This window comes from Oncorhynchus keta, chromosome 21, assembly GCF_023373465.1.
Source record: "Oncorhynchus keta strain PuntledgeMale-10-30-2019 chromosome 21, Oket_V2, whole genome shotgun sequence".
Taxonomy (NCBI): domain Eukaryota; kingdom Metazoa; phylum Chordata; class Actinopteri; order Salmoniformes; family Salmonidae; genus Oncorhynchus; species Oncorhynchus keta.
The window spans coordinates 2,575,742-2,597,452 of NC_068441.1; the positions used below are offsets into that span (position 1 = coordinate 2,575,742).

The 21,711-nt window shown below is 44.4% G+C and overlaps 1 protein-coding gene across 2 annotated transcripts in view; it reads right to left on the reverse strand.

Annotated features, from left to right (window-relative positions):
- LOC118399931 (rho guanine nucleotide exchange factor 3-like) overlaps positions 1–19,756 on the reverse strand; it is a 139,501-nt gene extending 119,745 nt beyond the window's left edge. Inside the window, exons 1-2 of one of the 2 annotated variants that reach the window (XM_035796159.2) lie at positions 19,366–19,756; positions 3,891–4,095 (exon numbers count right to left, since the gene is read on the reverse strand). In XM_035796159.2, the coding sequence (XP_035652052.1) occupies positions 3,891–4,003 (113 nt within the window). In that variant the 5' untranslated portion in view covers positions 4,004–4,095; positions 19,366–19,756. The remainder of the gene's footprint in view (positions 1–3,890; positions 4,096–19,365) is intronic. The other variant, XM_035796161.2, reaches the window with a different exon arrangement.
- Between the last annotated feature and the right edge of the window lie 1,955 nt (positions 19,757–21,711).

Consider the following 21,711-nt stretch of genomic DNA (forward strand, 5'->3'; position numbering starts at 1 on the left):
TAATCCATTAAAAGCAAAGTAATGGAAAGTTCCATAACTAAAGATGAACAAATATCATGCAGAATATGAACATTTGCCAAAACAGCACTTCAGAATGCAAGATAAGGATATTTAAAAATACTTTTAGATAAAATGGTGACAGTACAATGCATCTTGAAACCGGATGGCTAGAACAGGCCTGGTGAGAATAGGGTGACCGTTTCCATCTGTTTAGAAAGGGCAGACAAAATGCCACAACACTCATGTTCCTCCATTCAACAGTCAATCCCCCTCTAATCAGTAAAACAAATCTCTGGGGCCATCTAGTGGTCAAAAGGTGCCCAACATCAACCAATGCATCTCTAGTCTACACTGAACAGTTATGCAGTTATGACAGAGTAGGGCCAGGAGTTTTCCTGATCAACAGAGTTATTTTTTTTTCTAACCAGGGGACCTGACTTGGAACAACTCATGGCCCAGTAACAGCATATGAGGGAAGATGAACCTTCCCTTTAAAACTAAGAAAACATACTATACTTCTTCCTGGGCTATACTCGGCCTTGTCTCAGGGTCGTAAGTTAGTGGTCTGTTGATATCCTTTAAGTTGTGTGTGGGGTGTGCTTTGGCAAAGTGGGTGGGGTTATATCCTTTCTGGTTGGCCCCTGGATGAGGCCACAGTGTCTCCCTAGGTTCCTGTCTTCTAAGGAGTGTTTCCTATGGAATGGTATCAAACACCTGGAAACCATGTGTTTGATGTATTTGATTCCATTCCACCTACTCCGCTCCAGTCATTACCACAAGCCCGTTCTACACACAATACCCCGTATTGACAAAGTGGAATTTTTTTTTTTTCCATTCTAGAAAATGTATTGAAAATCAAAAACAGAAATAACTAATTTACATAAGCATTCACATCTGAGTCGATACATGTTAGAATCACCTTTGGCAACAATTAGAGCTGTGAGTCTTTCTGGGTAAATCTCTAAGAGTTTGTAAACCTAGATTGTACAATATTTTCCCAATATTCTTTTCAGAATTCTTCAAGCTCTGTCAAATTGGTTGTTGATCATTACTCGACAGCCATTTTCAGGTCTTTCCATTGGTTTTTAAGCTGATTTAAGTCAAAACTGTAACTAGGCCACTCAGTAACATTCAATGTCGTCTTGGCAAGGAACTCCAGTGTATATTTGGCCTTGTGTTTTACATTAGGTTATTGTCCTGTTGAAAGGTAAATTTGTTCACAGTGTATGTTGGAAGGCAGATTGAACCAGGTTTTGCCAGGATTTTGCCTGTGCTTAGCTCTATTCCGTTTCTCTTTATCCTAAAAAGCTCCCTAGTACTTGCCGATGACAAGCATACCCATAACATGATGCAGCCACCACCATGCTTGAAAATATGAAGAGTGGTACTTAGTGATGTGTTGTGTTGGATTTACCCCAAACATAACACTTTGTATTCAGGACATAAAGGTCATTTCAACTTATACATACGAACAACAACTTACTGACGAACACAAACAATGACTACATCTCATCTGCTCAGACCTGCATAATCACATCCCCATTTCTAGTGCCTCCATTATTGTTTGCCACTTGGCCTTAAATTGTCTCAATTTTTTTCTCAATTGCCCAAAACTATTTAAAAATGTAAATAATAAATAATTTGTGAATAACATTTGGAACATCTTTATCCTTTTGAAACATTTGAATGCAATGTTAACTGTATATTATTTTATATTTTTGTTGTTGATGTAGTTTTTTGTTTGTTCTCACTTTTGTTTATTGTTTATTTCACTTTCTTTGGTAATGTAAAGATATGTAAGATGTAAACAGAGTAAGATGGCGCAGGCAGACATGGCAGCTCTGCTTCTAGCTCCTAAGCAACTTTGCAGTATTTTGTCTTTTTGTGTGTTATTTCTTACATTATTAGCCCAGAATGTTTTTGTGTTATTACATACAGTCAGAGCAGCGGTAACTCACCAGCATTACGACCAGTAATATGGCTTTCACTAATTGGATCCTATGATCATACCCCCCAGGGTAATTGAACTTATCCCACAGGCTGCTCCAAGTCGCCGCCGGCGGAGAAGTGTTATTCGGAGTGGACTTCTAGTCCAACTCAGGAACTGAGCACACCATCCACCACTTCCGAGTATATTACTCACTAATGGTCAGTGTCTGTGTCACGTTCTGACCTTAGTTCTTTTATTATGTCTTTGTTTTAGTATGGTCAGGGCGTGAGTTGGGTGGGTTGTCTATGTTAGTTTTTCTATGATTTGGGATTGCTGTGTTCGGCCTGGTATGGTTCTCAATCAGAGGCATCTGTCAATCGTTGTCCCTGATTGAGAATCATACTTAGGTAGCCTGGTTTCACTTTTGAGTTGTGGGTGTTTGTTTTCCGTGTCAGTGTTTGCTCCACACGGTACTGTTTCGGTTGAGTTATTTCACATTGTCGTTTAATACAGCGTATTGATGAGAGGCAGCGATACTTGGAGAACTGGACTTGGGAGGAGATTCTGGATGGCAAGGGAACCTGGGCACTGGCTGGAGAATATCACCGCCCCAAAATTGGGCTAGAGCTAGAGGCAGCGAAAGCGGAGAGGCGGCGGTATGAGGAGGCAGCCCGGCAGCGTGGCTGGAAGCCCGAGAGGCAGCCCCAAACATTTATTGGGTGGGGGCACACGGGGGAGTGTGGCTAAGTCAGGTAGGAGACCTGAGCCAACTCCCCGTGCTTACCGTGGCGGGCGTCGTACTGGTCAGGCACCGTTTTATGCGGTGGAGCGCACGGTGTCCCCAGTACGCGTGCTTAGCCCGGTGCGCTACATCCCAGCTCCCCGGATCGGCTAGAGTGGGCATCGAGCCAGGTGCCATGAAGCCGGCAATGCGCATCTGATCTCCAGTGCGTCTCCTCGGGCCGGGGTACATGGCACGCATGGTGTCCCCGGTTCGCCGGCACAGCCTAGTGCGGGCTATTCCACCTCGCCGCACTGGCCTGGCTACGGGGAGCATTCAGCCAGGTAGGGTTGGGCAGGCTCGGTGCTCGAGACCTCCAGTGCGCCTTCACGGTCCGGTCTATCTGGTGCCACCTCCACGCACCAGCCCTCCGGTGGCAGCCCCCCGCACCAGGCTGTCTCTCCGTCTCCTTCCTACAGGTGCTCCCGCCTGTCCAGCGCTGCCAGAGCCTTCCTCCTGCCCAGCGCTGCCAGAGTCTCCCGTCTGTCCTGAGCTGCCAGAGCCATCAGTCAGCCAGGAGCTGCCAGAGCCGTCAGTCAGCCAGGAGCTGCCAGAGCTGTCCGTCAGCCAGGAGCTGCCGGAATCGCTTTTTCACTCCGGAGCTGCCGGAGTCTCCCGCCTGTCCGGTGCTGCCGGAATCTCCCATCCATCCGGTGCTGCCGGAATCTCCCATCCATCCGGTGCTGTCGGAATCTCCCGTCCGTCCGGTGCTGCCGGAATCTCCCGTTCATTCTGGACCCGTGGCTTGGGTCCCCAGCCCGAGGTCGGTGGCGAGGGACGCCGTGTTAAAGAGGCCACGGAGGTGGGTAGAGAGGGGGAGAAGGACTATGGTGGAGTGGGGTCCACATCCCGCGCCAGAGCCGCCACCGCGAACAGACACCCACCCAGACCCTCCCCTATAGGTTTAGGTTTTGTGGCCAGAGTCCACACCTTTGGGGGGGGGTACTGTCACGTTCTGACCTTAGTTATTTTATTATGGTATGGTTCTCAATCAGAGGCAGCTGTCAATCGTTGTCCCTGATATAGAATCATACTTAGGTAGCCTGGTTTCACTTTTGAGTTGTGGGTGTCAGTGTTTGCTCCACACGGTACTGTTTCGGTTGAGTTATTTCACATTGTCGTTTATTGTTTTTGTTTCAGTCTTCACGTTTCTTATTAAATATCAAGATGAACACTTACCCCGCTGCGCTTTGGTCCTCTCTTTCATACGACGACCGGTACACTCTGGACAATAAAGTAGACGAGCTCAGGGCGAAGATCTTCTTCCAGAGAGACATCAGGGACCGTAACATACTCTGTTCCACGGAATCATGGCTCTCTCGGGATATACTGTCCCCACATATATTGTCCTCAGTTCATCGTGCAGACAGGAACAAAGAACTCTCTGGGAAGAAGAAAGGCGGGGTGTATGCTTCATGATTAACTACTCATGTAGTGATTGTGATAACATACAGAAAGTCCTTTTGTTCACCCGACCTAGACTACCTCACAATCAAATGTATTACCTCCCAAGGAAATTCTCTTTGGTTATAGTCACAGCCGTGTACATTCCCCCTCAAGCCGATACCACGACGGCCCTCAATGAACTACACTGGACTTTTTGTAAACTGTAAATCAGCTGTGGATTTTAACAAAGCAAATTTGAGGAAAACGCTACCGAAGTTCTATCAACACATTGACAAATGCCTATAATGCCCTCCCACACCCTGCCTTTGGCAAATCAGATCACAACTCCATTTTCCTCCTCTCTTCCTATAGGCAGAAACTCAAACAGGAAGTACACATGCTACGGTCTATTCAACTGTAGTTGGACCAATTGAAATCCATGCTTGCAGATTGTTTTGATCACGCGGACTGGGATATGTTCCGGGCAGCCTCTGAGAATAACATTGACGCTTACATTTAACTGAGTTACCGTATCCAGTGTATATGGGACGCTGTTCCCACTGTGACAATTAAAACCTACCTAAACCAGAAACTGTGGATCGATGGCAGCATTTGCGCAAAACTGAAAGCGCGAACCACCGCAATTAACCATGGCAAGGTGAGTGGGAATACGGTCTACTACAAACAGTGTAGTTATTCCCTCCATAAGACAATCAAACAGGCAAAACGTCAGTACAGAGACAAAGTGGAGTCGCAATTCATCGGCTCAGACACGAGACTTATGTGGCAGGGTCTACAGACAATCACGGATTACAAAGTGAAAACCAACATGTTGCGGACACCGATGTCTTGCTCCCAAGCTAAAAACCTTCTTTGCCCGCTTTGAGATTAACACAGTGCCACCGGCGCAGCCCGTCCCCAAGGATTGAAGCTTCTCGTTCTCCATGGCCAACGTGAGTAAGACATTTAAGCGTGTTAACCCTTGCAAGGCTGCCGGCCCAGATGGCATCACCAGCCGCGTCCTGAGAGCATGTGCAGACCTGCTGGCTTGGAGTGTTTACGGACATATTCAATCTCTCCCATATCCCATTCTGCAGTCCCCACTTGCTTCAAGATGTCCACCATTGTTCCTGTACCCAAGAAAGCAAAGGTAACTGAACTAAATGACGATCGCCCCATAGCACTCCTTTCTGTCATCATGAAGTTCTTTGAGAGGCTAGTTAAGGATCATATCACCTCTACCTTACCTGACACCCCAGACCACTACAATTTGCTTACCGCCCCAATAGATCCACAGACAATGCAATCACCCTCACACTGCCCTATCTCAAATGGAGGAATACGTATGTCAGAATTCTGTTCATTGACTACTCAGCTCATCATTAAGCTCATCACAGCACCCGATGTCACAGAAAGGGCAAAAAGATCATCAAGAACATCAACCATCTGAGCCACGGCCTGTTCACCCCACTATCATCCAGAAGGCGCGGGCAGTACAGGTGCATCAAAGCTGGGACCGATTGCCTGAAAAGCTGGTTCTATCTCAAGGCCATCAGACTGTTAAATAGTCATCACTAGCCGGCTACCACCCAGTTACTCAAACCTGCACCTTAGAGGCTGCTGCCCTGTATACATAGACATGGAATCACTGGCCACGTTAATAATCGAACACTAGTCACTTTAAAAATGTTTACATACTGCTCATCTCATATGTATATACTGTATTCTTTCTACTGGATTTTGCCACTCTGACATTGATTGTCCTAATAGTTATATATTTTTAATTAAATTCTTTTACTTTTAGATTTGTGTGTATTGTTGTGAATTGTTAGATACTATTGCACTGTTGGAACTAGGAACACAAGCATTTCGCTACACCCGCAATAACATCTGCTAAATATGTGCATGTGACCAATAAATTTGATTTGATTCTAATGTTTCCCATGCTAATAAAGCCACTTTGAATTGAATTGAGAGAGCGAGAGAGAGAAGGGAGCAAGAGAAGGGAGGGGCACCGTGAAAGATTCACAGTGCTCTGTTTCCTGATCTCGTTCACTGTACCTGGGTCAGGAAAGGAAAGTCAGCTCTCACACACACACACACTCCCCCTTACAGCTGCTTCCTGAGCAATGTGTGCCCTCCTAACCCCACCCAACATTCTTCAGCATTGCAACTCCTGGGAACACACGATACACCTCGCGAGGTACACAATATAACTTCAACTCCACACCTCATCAGATCATAAACAACTGATTAATAAAACCCATGGCGGTCGCCGACGGCCTTTCTTTAAATTAGTATAGCGGCCCGCTAACAGCCTTGTTATTCTCACAATATCTGTGTCACTATTGCAAAATGAACTTGCTTACAACTTGTCATCCACCAGAAAATAGGGCATGCAATCATTTGATATTCGCAATTGTAAATGAGAACTTGTTCTCAACTTGCCTACCTAGTTAAATAAAGGTGAAATAAAAATAAATCAAATATATACAGTGGGGCAAAAAAGTATTTAGTCAGCCACCAATTGTGCAAGTTCTCCCACTTAAAAATATGAGAGAGGCCTGTAATTTTCATCATAGGTACACTTCAACTATGACAGACAAAATTCGAAAAAGAAATCCAGAAAAACACATTGTAGGATTTTTACTTAATTTGTTTGCAAATTATGGTGGAAAATAAGTATTTGGTCACCTACAAATGAGCAAGATTTCTGGCTCTCACAGACCTGTAACTTCTTCTTTAAGCGACTCCTCTGTCCTCCACTTGTTACCTGTATTAATGGCACCTGTTTGAATTTGTTATCAGTATAAAAGACACCTGTCCACAACCTCAAACAGTCACACTCCAAACTCCACTATGGCCAAGACCAAATAGCTGTCAAAGGACACCAGAAACTAAATTGTAGGCCACCACCAGGCTGGGAAGACTGAATATGCAATAGGTAAGCAGCTTGGTTTGAAGAAATCAACTGTGGGGGCAATTATGAGGAAATGGAAGACATACAACATTTACATTACATTTAAGTCATTTAGCAGACGCTCTTATCCAGAGCGACTTACAAATTGGTGCATTCACCTTATGACATCCAGTGGAACAGCCACTTTACAATAGTGCATCTAAATCTTTTAAGGGGGGTGAGAAGGATTACTTTATCCTATCCTAGGTATTCCTTAAAGAGGTGGGGTTTCAGGTGTCTCCGGAAGGTGGTGATTGACTCCGCTGTCCTGGCGTCGTGGGGGAGTTTGTTCCACCATTGGGGGGCCAGAGCAGCGAACAGTTTTGACTGGGCTGAGCGGGAACTGTACTTCCTCAGTGGTAGGGAGGCGAGCAGGCCAGAGGTGGATGAACGCAGTGCCCTTGTTTGGGTGTAGGGCCTGATCAGAGCCTGGAGGTACTGAGGTGCCGTTCCCCTCACAGCTCCGTAGGCAAGCACCATGGTCTTGTAGTGGATGCGAGCTTCAACTGGAAGCCAGTGGAGAGAGCGGAGGAGCGGGGTGACGTGAGAGAACTTGGGAAGGTTGAACACCAGACGGGCTGCGGCGTTCTGGATGAGTTGTAGGGGTTTAATGGCACAGGCAGGGAGCCCAGCCAACAGCGAGTTGCAGTAATCCAGACGGGAGATGACAAGTGCCTGGATTAGGACCTGCGCCGCTTCCTGTGTGAGGCAGGGTCGTACTCTGCGGATGTTGTAGAGCATGAACCTACAGGAACGGGCCACCGCCTTGATGTTAGTTGAGAACGACAGGGTGTTGTCCAGGATCAAGCCAAGGTTCTTAGCGCTCTGGGAGGAGGACACAATGGAGTTGTCAAACGTGATGGCGAGATCATGGAACGGGCAGTCCTTCCCCGGGAGGAAGAGCAGCTCCGTCTTGCCGAGGTTCAGCTTGAGGTGGTGATCCGTCATCCACACTGATATGTCTGCCAGACATGCAGAAATGCGATTCGCCACCTGGTCATCAGAAGGGGGAAAGGAGAAGATTAATTGTGTGTCGTCTGCATAGCAATGATAGGAGAGACCATGTGAGGTTATGACAGAGCCAAGTGACTTGGTGTATAGCGAGAATAGGAGAGGGCCTAGAACAGAGCCCTGGGGGACACCAGTGGTGAGAGCGCGTGGTGAGGAGACAGATTCTCGCCACGCCACCTGGTAGGAGCGACCTGTCAGGTAGGACGCAACCAAGCGTGGGCCGCGCCGGAGATGCCCAACTCGGAGAGGGTGGAGAGGAGGATCTGATGGTTCACAGTATCGAAGGCAGCCGATAGGTCTAGAAGGATGAGAGCAGAGGAGAGAGAGTTAGCTTTAGCAGTGCGGAGCGCCTCCGTGATACAGAGAAGAGCAGTCTCAGTTGAATGACTAGTCTTGAAACCTGACTGATTTGGATCAAGAAGGTCATTCTGAGAGAGATAGCGGAGAGCTGGCCAAGGACGGCACGTTCAAGAGTTTTGGAGAGAAAAGAAAGAAGGGATACTGGTCTGTAGTTGATGACATCGGAGGGATCGAGTGTAGGTTTTTTCAGAAGGGGTGCAACTCTCGCTCTCTTGAAGACGGAAGGGACGTAGCCAGCGGTCAGGGATGAGTTGATGAGCGAGGTGAGGTAAGGGAGAAGGTCTCCGGAAATGGTCTGGAGAAGAGAGGAGGGGATAGGGTCAAGCGGGCAGGTTGTTGGGCGGCCGGCCGTCACAAGACGCGAGATTTCATCTGGAGAGAGAGGGGAGAAAGAGGTCAGAGCACAGGGTAAGGCAGTGTGAGCAGAACCAGCGGTGTCGTTTGACTTAGCAAACGAGGATCGGATGTCGTCGACCTTCTTTTCAAAATGGTTGACGAAGTCATCTGCAGAGAGGGAGGAGGGGGAGGGGGAGGAGGATTCAGGAGGGAGGAGAAGGTGGCAAAGAGCTTCCTAGGGTTAGAGGCAGATGCTTGGAATTTAGAGTGGTAGAAAGTGGCTTTAGCAGCAGAGACAGAGGAGGAAAATGTAGAGAGGAGGGAGTGAAAGGATGCCAGGTCCGCAGGGAGGCGAGTTTTCCTCCATTTCCGCTCGGCTGCCCGGAGCCCTGTTCTGTGAGCTCGCAATGAGTCGTCGAGCCACGGAGCGGGAAGGGAGGACCGAGCCGGCCTGGAGGATAGGGGACATAGAGAGTCAAAGGATACAGAAAGGGAGGAGAGGAGGGTTGAGGAGGCAGACTCAGGAGTTAGGTTGGAGAAGGTTTGAGCAGAGGGAAGAGATGATAGGATGGAAGAGGAGAGAGTAGCGGGGGAGAGAGAGCGAAGGTTGGGACGGCGCGATACCATCCGAGTAGGGGCAGTGTGGGAAGTGTTGGATGAGAGCGAGAGGGAAAAGGATACTAGGTAGTGGTCGGAGACTTGGAGGGGAGTTGCAATGAGGTTAGTGGAAGAACAGCATCTAGTAAAGATGAGGTCGAGCGTATTGCCTGCCTTGTGAGTAGGGGGGAAGGTGAGAGGGTGAGGTCAAAAGAGGAGAGGAGTGGAAAGAAGGAGGCAGAGAGGAATGAGTCAAAGGTAGACGTGGGGAGGTTAAAGTCGCCCAGAACTGTGAGAGGTGAGCCGTCCTCAGGAAAGGAGCTTATCAAGGCATCAAGCTCATTGATGAACTCTCCGAGGGGACCTGGAGGGCGATAAATGATAAGGATGTTAAGCTTGAAAGGGCTGGTAACTGTGACAGCATGAAATTCAAAGGAGGCGATAGACAGATGGGTAAGGGGAGAAAGAGAGAATGACCACTTGGGAGAGATGAAGATCCCGGTGCCACCACCCCGCTGACCAGAAGCTCGGGTGTGCGAGAACACGTGGGCGGACGAAGAGAGAGCAGTAGGAGTAGCAGTGTTATCTGTGGTGATCCATGTTTCCATCAGTGCCAAGAAGTCGAGGGACTGGAGGGAGGCATAGGCTGAGATGAACTCTGCCTTGTTGGCCGCAGATCGGCAGTTCCAGAGGCTACCGGAGACCTGAACTCCACGTGGGTCGTGCGCGCTGGGACCACCAGATTAGGTGGCCGCGGCCACGCGGTGTGTGGAGCGTTTGTATGGTCTGTGCAGAGAGGAGAGAACAGGGATAGACAGACACATAGTTGACAGGCTACAGAAGAGGCTACGCTAATGCAAGGAGATTGGAATGACAAGTGGACTACACGTCTCGAATGTTCAGAAAGTTAAGCTTACGTAGCAAGAATCTTATTGACTAAAATGATTAAAATGATACAGTACTGCTGAAGTAGGCTAGCTGGCAGTGGCTGCAAGACCACTGATAATCTCCCTCAATCTGGGGCTCCACGCAAGATCTCACCCCGTGGGGTCAAAATGATCACAAGAACGGTGAGCAAAAATCGCAGAACCACACGGGGGGACCTAGTGAATGATCTGCAGAGAGCTGGGACCAAAGTAACAAAGCCTACCATCAGTAACACACTACGCCGCCAGGGACTCAAATCCTGCAGTGCCAGACGTGTCCCCCTGCTTAAGCCAGTACATGTCCAGGCCCGTCTGAAGTTTGCTAGAGAGCATTTGGATGATCCAGAAGAAGATTGGGAGAATGTCATATGGTCAGATGAAACCAAAATATAACTTTTTGGTAAAAACTCAACTCGTTGTGTTTGGAGGACAAAGAATGCTGAGTTGCATCCAAAGAACACCATACCTACTGTGAAGCATGGGGGTGGAAACTTTGGGGCTGTTTTTCTGCAAAGGGACCAGGACGACTGATCCGTATAAAGGAAAGAATGAATGGGGCCATGTATCGTGAGATTTTGAGTGAAAACCCCCTTCCATCAGCAAGGGCATTGAAGATGAAACATGGCTGGGTCTTTCAGCATGACAATGATCCCAAACACACCGCCTGGGCAATGAAGGAGTGGCTTCGTAAGAAGCATTTCAAGGTCCTGGAGTGGCCTAGCCAGATCTCAACCCCATAGAAAATCTTTGGAGGGAGTTGAAAGTCTGTTTTGCCCAGCAACAGCCCCAAAACATCACTGCTCTAGAGGAGATCTGCATGGAGGAATGGGCCAAAATACCAGCAACAGTTTGTGAAAACCTTGTGAAGACTTGACCTCTGTTATTGCCAACAAAGGGTATATAAAAAAGTATTGAGATAAACTTTTGTTATTGACCAAATACTTATTTTCCACCATAATTTGCAAATAAATTCATTAAAAATCCTACAATGTGATTTTTTTTTCTAATTTTGTCTGTCCTAGTTGAAGTGTACCTATGATGAAAATTACAGGCCTCTCTCATCTTTTTAAGTGGGAGAACTTGCACAATTGATGGCTGACTAAATACTTTTTTGCCCCACTGTATATACGGTATATATATATATATTTTTTTTTAATCACTTCATTACTCAAAAATGATCATGCCTAAGCGGCCATGACTTTTCACTGTGGAAGAGGATGTATCTATGTTGGTTGGTGATACGGACCCGTACACGTCACTACACGTTGAAAGCAATGACGTTGAGGTGAGTTAAATAAGTAAACAGCAGATACACACTGCACATTACACCTGCTCTTTCCATGACTGACCAGATGAAAGCTATGTTCCCTTATTGATGTCACTTGTTAAATCCACTTAAATCGGTGTAGATGAAAGGGAGGAGACAGGTTAAAGAAGGATTTTTTTTGAAGCCTTAAGAAAAATCGAGACATGGATTGTGTACGAAACATTAGGAACACCTTCCTAATATTGAGTTGGGTTGTGGACCATTCTTTATACACACAGGAAACTGTTGAATGTAAAAAATACAAATAAAACAGCAGCATGGCAGTTCTTGACACAAACCGGTGAGCCTGGCACCTGCTACCATAACCCTTTCAAAGGCACTTAAATATTTTATCTTGGGAAACCAGTGGAACACAAACAACATTGTAAATACCACCAATATGTATGTTTATTTATCTTCCCCTACTATATGTACTACAACTATTTACACATCGCTAAAACACTGTACATAGCTGATAACATATCACTTGATATGTCTATATTTTAAAAACCTTTTTGAGGGCAATATTTACTGTTAAATTCGAATAAATGTTTTGTTGACGTTGTTTTGTCTTCACTTTTGTTTATTGTTTCTTGCACGTGCTTTGGCAATGTCAACACGTTTCCTATGCCAATAACGGCCCTTTGAATTGAGAGAGCGACCGAGAGGGAGAGGGAGGAGGAGAGAGGTAGCCAGAGCTCCTGTCTGCAGTATGTTATGATCTGACAGAATGCCACCGATTCACCCCTCCTCTCCACACTCCCATCCCTTTATCCCTCATTCCCTCCCCTCTCGCCCCACAGCTCCATATCAAAGCGTTGGCCTAGCTCTCAGGTTTCAGTCTGAGAAAGTCTCTCTTCACAGCAGCAGAATATGACGTATTATGGGATAGAGGCCAGTCCATGGCCCCGGCAACACAGGGCTATCCAGTGTCTGGGACCCTAGGCTTCAAATGTGCTGCGGGGGAGAAGACGTCTTATTTTAGGATTATGCTCTATGGCTATTTGTCTACACCTGCTAAAGTCATTAGATGCAGTCTCGGCCCTATAGCTGCAACGCTCACAGTCTGGGTTCAATAATATCACGGGTCGGATTAGGAGCAGAAATTAAAGAAGGGCTTTGGATGTAAAATAATACGATTGAATTGAATGGCTGGATTGACTGAATGTGTATGTTCAAAATATACATTTTCAGTCCTCAGTATGTATGTGTGTGTGGGTAGAGCCTGTTGGATGTTGTGAGTGTTTGAGTAAGCATGAGCATGAGTGGGTGTACGCATGTGTGTGTGTGTCAGCAGGTCTTCCAGCCCAGACCCAAGGGTGCTGCTCTCACACTTTCCAACAACACACACTTTCCGTTCTGCAGCGAGGGAAACTGACATCTAAACACTTCCAACACAAAGACACACACACACGTGTTGGCAGACAACTACAGCAGAAAGAGGCATGGCTATAGCCTGCCCTAATCTCAGGTCTGTTTTATGCGCATACAGTACCAGTCAAAAGCGTGGACACACCTACTCATTTAAGGGTTTTTATTTATTTTATTATTTTCTACATTGCAGAATAATAGTGAAGACATCAAAACTATGAAATAACACATATGGAATCATGTAGTAACCAAAAAAGTATTCAACAAATGAGATTATTCAAAGTACCCACCCTTTGCCTTGATGACAGCTTTGCACACTCTTAGAATTCTCTTAACCAGCTTCATGAGGTAGTCACCTGGAATGCATTTAAATAAACAGGTGTGCCTTGTTAAAAGTTCATTTGTGGAATTTCTTTCCTTCTTAATGTGTTTGTGCCAATCAGTTGTGCTGTGACAAGGTAGGAGTGGTACACAGAAGATAGCTCTATTTGGTAAAATACCAAGTCCATAGTATGGAAAGAACCAAATGCACATCAAAATGTGTGTTATAGATCTGTCATTCACATTGAAAGAAAGTCTAAGAAGCGGTATATCTGTCCTATGTGCCCTATTTCTATGCTTCCCATTCTTAAAGCTGCAATATGTAACTTTTTGGGTGACCTGATCAATTGCACTTAGAAATGTGTGTTATAGATCTGTCATTTGCATTGAAGGCAAGTCTAAGAAGCAGTAAATATGTTCTATGTGCGTTAATGCTATGCTTCTTATTCTTAAGTTTCATTTTTGCATTTTTTACTTTCGGTTTTGTACACCAGCTGAAAATACAATATTTTTGGTTATGGACAATGTATTTCACAGCGGTTTAGATGGTACAATGATTCTATACACTATACGTGCTTGTTTTGTCACAAACTGAAACAAAATAATTTGCAACCAAAAAATGCCGGAGCGATTTCTGCATAGTGGATCTTCAACAGGGCATTTGACAATGGGTCAATTAATTGTTTTTATTTATGTTTTATTTGTATTTATTTTGAGCTCTTTTCTCCCCAATTGGTAGTTAGTCTTGTCCCATCTCTGCAACTCCTGTATGGACTCGGGAGACGTGAAGGTTGAGAGCCATGCATCCACCGAAACACGACCCTGCCAAGCTGCACTGTTTCTTGACACACTGCTCGCTTTACCCGAAAGCCAGCCGCACCAATGTATTCGAGGAAACACCATACAGCTGGCACCGTATAGCCACATGGAGTCGCTAGAGCGCGATGGGACAAGGACATTCCAGCCGGGCCTCCCCTAACCGGGACATGTGTTCTGCGGCTGGTTGGACGTACTGCCAGATTCTCTAAAACTGCGACGGAGGCGGGTTATGGTAGAGAAAATAATATTAAATTCTCAGGCAACAGCTCTGGTGGACATTCCTGCAGTCGGCATGCAAATTGCACACGCTCTCAAAACTTGAGACATCTGTGGCATTGTGTTGTGTGACAAAACTGCACATTTTTATTTTATATTGTCCCCAGCACAAGGTGTACCTGTGTAATGATCATGCTGTTTAATCAGCTACTTGATATGCCACATCTGTCAGGTGGACAGATTACCTTGGCAAAGGAGAAATGATCACTAACAGGTGTCACGTTCTGACCTTTATTTCCTTTGTTTTGTCTTTATTTAGTATGGTCAGGGCGTGAGTTGGGGTGGGCAGTCTATGTTTGTGTTTCTAGGTTTTTTCTATTTCTGTGTTTGGCCTGATATGGTTCTCAATCAGAGGCAGCTGTTTATCGTTGTCCCTGATTGAGAACCATATTTAGGTAGCCTGGGTTTCACTGTTGGTTTGTGGGTGTTTGTTTCCGTGTGAGTGTTTGTCGCCACACGGTACTGTCTCGGTTTGGTTATTTCACGTATTCATTTATTGTTTTTGTATTTCATAGTGTTCAGTGCTTTTTTAATTAAAATCGTCATGAACACTTACCACGCCGCATCTTGGTCCGATCCTTACTCCTCTTCGGACGAAGAGGAGGAAATCTGCCATTACAACAGGGATGTAAACAAATGTGTGCAGAAAATTTGACAGAAATAAACGTTTTGTGCATATGGAAAATTTATGGGAAATTGTATTTCAGCTCATGAAACATGGGATTAACACTTTATATGTTGCATTTATATTTTTGTTCAGTGTAAAAGCGCAATATTTGGTACAAAAATCGCAAATAAGATTTTCTGCCCATATCCTGCAGCCCTAGTATTTGAGTGGCAGATGGCCTAGTGGTTAGAGTGTTGGGCCAATAAACAAAAGGTTGCTGGATTGAATCCCTGAGCTGGGAACAAGGCAGTTAACCCACTGTTCCCCGGGCGCTGAAGACGTGGATCTCGATTTAAGGCAGCCCCCCACACCTCTCTAATTCAAAGGGGTTGAGTTAAATGCAGAAGACACCTTTCAGTTGAATGCATTCAGTTGTACAACTGACTAGGTATCCCCCTTTCTGTTAGTAGCAGTGTACCATAGTTGGCAGGGAGGGACAGATTCATACTGCCCACAACCTCCTCCCTGTAACTGCTAGGAGGACCAGCCCCAAGCCCCAGACCAAGATACTGTATATCATTGAAACACCACAATGTGTTCTCAGAACTCCGTCTACCTCCATTTCCTGTGGGAACACAGCATTTACTCACTCTACAACACATATGATTCAAGGGCAAAGGACAACCCCATCAAATTAGCTATTATATAATGATAATACTATATAATACTATAGTAATAAGACACTTTATCAACTGAGGCACTACATAGAGACTGAATGCAACATGAGCAGAATTAATTTCTTCCTCATTAAGGACAGCAGGGCATAATAGGGGCGACATAATCTTGATTGTTAGAACGTTCCCTTTCACTTGAACCTAATAGAGAAGTGTTGTAACAGTAACTGTGAAAAGAATCTCCCTTTCTTTCCAGAGAGAAATGCTTTGTCCATTGGTTCCTTGAGATTTGTAACAGAAAATTAATAATTACAGTATATGGGGATTGTTTTTAAAGAGGGGAGTGGAATACTGTATTACAGACAGCTACTAAACACACTGCCACCTTCTGCCCTACAAGTGAGAGAGATGGCGATCGAGGGAGAGAGGGTAGAGAGGGAGGGAGATGGTCCAGTCCTCCGCAGAAGGTTTCCAGCAGCACTCCCAATACCACTATGCAATCAGGCATGCACACAATCTCCCCGAAATCTGCCATTACCTCACTGGCCATGCTGAACTCAGTGAGTGAACTTGTGTGTGAGTAAGAGATAGAAAGTCCCTAATCTACCCTGGGGCAAATAGAGACAGAGAGAAACCATACAAGTAGAGGCTGACTGTGAGAGGACTGAGCTGAGGGAAGCCGGACAGAGTGAGAACTCCTACCATCTGTAGAAAACACAGGGAAGGGAGCTAATCCCGGGAAGGGGACGTGGAGCGGGAACCAGCGGAGGAGCAGCGCGGCCGTCAGTCCATATCAAAAGATGATTTTGTCTGACACATTGAAAGGGGATTAGGTTGGGGATTTACTGGTGAGCACGCTCCGCTGGTCCTCTCCCCTGGCCCTGGCCCTGGCATGGCTGGTCCCAAATGGCACCCTATTCTCTCCCTGGTCAAAAGTAGTGCTCTGTGTCGGGAATAGGGTGCCAATTGGGACACGCACCTGGTTTCACCCACTGCTGTTCTGTTCAGTTCACACCATGTGTTCACAGCCCCCCCAAAAAAACGTGACTTGCCCACATACCGGACAAATCCTGGTATGCACAAGCCCGAGACTGTGTAGACAACCAGGGTACTACCACAACTCAACTCAACAGTTGCCTCGAGAGCTGAGGCCTGAACAACTGCTGATTTAGAAAGATACAGCAGGTGAAAAGCCAGTAGCCTCGTCCGTCGTGGTGGCTTTTGACTGCTTAGTATACCGACCGGAGCTTAGCCAGAGAAACATTCCTATTTCTCAATCAAAGACATCTTTAAAAGTGTATGAAAGGCAGAGGCTGATAAGAACAATCATACAGTTCCTTTATAGTTCATTTCTGTCATCATGTGACAGTCATAAGCACGTGGATGAGACAGACTAGAACAGAAGGCATTCTGAGAACTGGAACGAATGGAATTGTGAATTAGAATCAGAACTCTCAGACAGTAGCTGGCATTCCTGAAGATTCCAACGATACAGGCAGTATCACAACCAGCTGTGATTGGGAGTCCCATAGGGCGGTGAATTGGCCCAGCGTCGTCCAAGTTTGGCCGGTGTAGGCCGTCATTGTAAATAAGAATTTGTTCTTAACTGACTTGACCAAGTTAAATAAAGGTTAAATAAAAAAATAAAAACAAGCCACAGAGAGGCATCAACACCTTGATGTTATGTTTGCTTTCCTAAAGACCACGAATGGGAGGACAAAGATGTGACAAAACATTACAAGTAGCAGAGGCCACCAGTGTCTGACCCTGAGGACTGACTCTGCTGGGTAGATAGACAGACACAGACAGTAAACCACAGAGGACTAGGCAAACCTGAGTCATCAGCTACAGTAGAAAAAGGAGATGTTCTGACACGTTTTAACTCCTTAGTGGCATCATACACTGTAAGCTCATACTGACCTCACTCTGGTCAATATGTGGACAAAAAGACAATTGGAGAATGTTTGGAGATGGAGATGCCTTACTGAGATACACTTCCTATTATAAACTACTATATCATTATCATCCTCATCACAGTAACTGAGTCTACAATATACTAACTGGCCATAGCACTACCCAACCTACTCAATGACTATGTTACTACAGAAGAATAAGAATATTACTCAATGTCACTCAGGTTCTAGCCTCTGCGACACCAGAGATATTAGAGAAAGGAGGAGATAGGGATTGAATTAGGCAATGAATGGAGGAACGCATAACGCCCAGAAGACTATCGACCAATCGCGTTCACATTGTTATGCTAAGCTAGTCAGGGTATGAGTGGAGAAACCTTCCGATTTTCCTCAAAAAAGTACACAATGCCAAGATTCCAAAGCTGTACGATATTACAGAGTTAATTTTCTCACATCTCATAAAAGATTTGTAATATTGTACTTCTTGTTGACGAAATTCATGCTCATGTTGAGTTTTTGAGCTAGCGCCCAATTGACTCCAAGGAGAGTTCTCCTTGTCTCATAATTGCAGAATGAACCGCATGGCCCATTTACGACGCATGGGCAACATACACAATGGCCGTTAATACAATTCAAATGTAATTTCCGATCTCTTCCAAAGTATCTCTGGCGACACTCTTCAGATATATTTACTGGATTTGTTGAACAGCAGAGGTGTAAAGTACTTAAATAAAAATACTTTAAAGTATTACTTAAGTATTTTTGACAACTTTTACTTAACTACATTCCTAAAGAAAAGTATGTACTTTTTACTCCATACATTTTCCTTAACACACAAAAGTACTTGTTACACTTTGAATGCTTAGCATGACAGGAAAATGATCCAATTCGCGCACTTATCAAGAGAACATCGCTGGTCATCCCTACTGCCTTTGATCTGGTGGACTCACTAAACACGCATGCTTCGTTTGTAAATTATGTCTGAGTGTTGAAGTGTGCCCCTGGCTATCCATAAATTACAGAAAAACAAGAAAATTGTGCCATCTGGTTTGCTTAATAAGGAATTAGAAATTATTTATACTTTTACTTTTGATACTTAAGTATATTTAAGCAATGTTCCTTTTGATATGTAAGTATATTTAAAACCAAATACTTTTACACTTTTACTCAAGTAGTATATTACTGGGTGATTTTCACTTTTACTTGAGTCATTTTGTACTGAGTATTCAATACAATATTAAATACAATACTTTTACTGTGGCACCTAGAATCGTTTTTGCTCTATAAGCCAATATGTATTTCATATACAGTTATTTGCATTGGTGGCATTTATTTCTCATTGGAAGACTTTTTAAAACCTAAATGTAATGCAAATGTCACTTAAATATGAACAAATATGAATCATTATTCATGTTTAGACAATTATTTTTCATATATTATTAATAAATACAGATTATTGACACCCTCTGCTATTAAGCAGAGGACTATTATTTATAACGGTTTGAAATTTCGTGACCCGGAAATACATTTTTAGTGTCGCTGATGAGTTTCCTCAGGTTCAGGCAAGGTATAATTTAGCTCAAGTCAGAATATGGATATAATACTTTATGATGAAAACCTGTTTTTATTGACACTAGGCTGCAACATCACAATGTATCCCACGAAAAGTATCATATAATAACATCTTCGTAGTTGGTGTCGACTGTATGGATTAAGCAGTTAATGCAAATCCTATTGGTTGGGTTTCAGCTATCTACATAAAAAAGTTTGCATGATAGAAAAATCATCTTACCTTGAAACTTCTTTGTTTCCATTGCCTGTTTGCATGTGATTAGACGTGTTCCAACGTGATGTAGGTTATTCCCCCCAAAACGATCAAGTTATTGGAAAGAGGAAACAAGAATATGATCTTCTGTCGTCATACATAGACTGTAAACTCAAAACAGTCCGATCATAAAATCTGAATAAAACCGTTTTTCCGATTATAATAAAAAAAAGTCGTCAATGGCAAACGTTCACTTTGACTCGTCAAAATCTACATCCATAACGCATCGCCCTTGAAGTAGCATGGCTTCGTTTTTTAACCATCAGGTTTTTGGTTAATTTTTTTTTCTGTTGCTACAGTTGTTTCATGCGTTGACCCATCATGAAACACAGACTATGGTCCACTGTGGAAATGTAACGCCGCTTCAAGCACCGCCCATCAACAGTGTGTGTGTGTGCGAGAGAGCGAGAGACCAAGGTAAAATGTGTTTTATATTGGATATTCGGTTCTCTCGTCAATAGTTATTGAACCAAACATGCCATGATGATGAAACAGTGGCGTGTATTCATGGATGCCAAAAGATTCATCCCCCCAAAAGGATGAAGAAAACCCAGCAATTATGTATATTTCCTCTCTCTGTGTTTCCTCATTTTCATTCAATTCAAAAGAGACAATGTATCTTGCTGGAGAAAGCATCCGAGCGAGCACAACAGTGCCCCTCTATCACTGTATGTGTATCCCATCTATCTGATGCTGTCTGGTCAAAAATAGTATGATAATGTTGCTGCCCGTAGCATTGAACGTAAGGGAAGCCAGCGAGCATTTGGCCTCCCTTGATAAAAAAACAAACAATAATAGCCATTCAGTGTTGAGCTAAACAGAGTGAGCTCTAATCTGAATCGTCTTATCACACCATTTTTTGTGTGGTTTGGCTTCACAACAATCACATCAGAAGCCAAATGTAATTTACAAAAGAAAAAAAATGAACTTTTGCATCTTGTTGTTTTGTTGTTTTCTGGTGTCTAGCTAGCTAACTAAAACTTGCCCTTTCCTAAATTAACCATGGATGGAGATCGGGATTTGGACTTTACTTCATTCTACGTACTGGCCAATGATAATAATGGTGATTCTGATCCAACCATAAATTCATACATTGTGCCTCTGGCCTGAAAGAATGAAAGATCAATATGTAGCTAGATGTAGTAGGCTAATGTTAACTACCTGGCTAATCGTTGCCCATGAAAGGAAGTTACAGTGGTTCCTCCTTTAAAAGTTGTGTCATACTGCGGCACACCCTGCGTGCTGCTGCAGCATTCTGTGGCACGTCATTTAATTCTCAGCCATTTCTCCTGTTACTGCAAGTTATTTCTAGTTTGACCACCAGAGGGCATCTTTGAGAAGCATTTGATAGTACTCCGTATTGGCATTACCAGAGGTTTTAAAACCTTTTTTGTAATAACATAGTATATGGGATTGATTTGAAGAAATTTGGCTTATGGTGTTTCCATTCAGAGAAAAATGAAACTCTAAGGGTTTCCGTTAGGATGGGATGGAAAATATGGCGCTGTACAACGTGATTGTTGGGAGTAAGCTACAGGATTGGAGGATTCAAAATTATTTGCCTTCATTAGACAACTTTGTTCCAATATTTCTGTAAATCAGTGATATTTATTCCCATAGTAATTTGTTATGGATCCATAACTAAGTCAACATCTGTGTTTTGAAAGAGTATTTTTTCATCTTTATTTTATTAACAAAATGTGGTTATTTGTTATTTATTATTAGGCTACTGTGCTCTGGTATTCTGCGCTCTGGTACACTCAGACGAGAGTGCTCTGAAATCCGTGTAGATAGTAGCCTGGACACATGACATTTTTAACAACATTCTTTTCTGATAGAAACTCGTTTATTGCATCCGCTGTGGAGTCTAGTTTCATAAGATGACCATATTTCCCAACTGCTTGCTGTTGTTTTGAAGTAATCGCGAAGAAACAGGCCTTATTTTAGTGCATTTTTCACCCTGCCAGCTCCTATTAGGCAAGTGAGCAAGCATGTTAGCCAGGTAGCCTGGGACTACAAAAACTAAAATCGGGTACTGTATGACAGAGTCATAGACACCCAAACAAGGGCACTGCGTTCATCCACCTCTGGCCTGCTCGCCTCCCTACCACTGAGGAAGTACAGTTCCCGCTCAGCCCAGTCAAAACTGTTCGCTGCTCTGGCCCCCCAATGGTGGAACAAACTCCCTCACGACGCCAGGACAGCGGAGTCAATCACCACCTTCCGGAGACACCTGAAACCCCACCTCTTCAAGGAATACCTAGGATAGGGTAAGTAATCCTTCTCACCCCCCTAAAAAGATTTAGATGCACT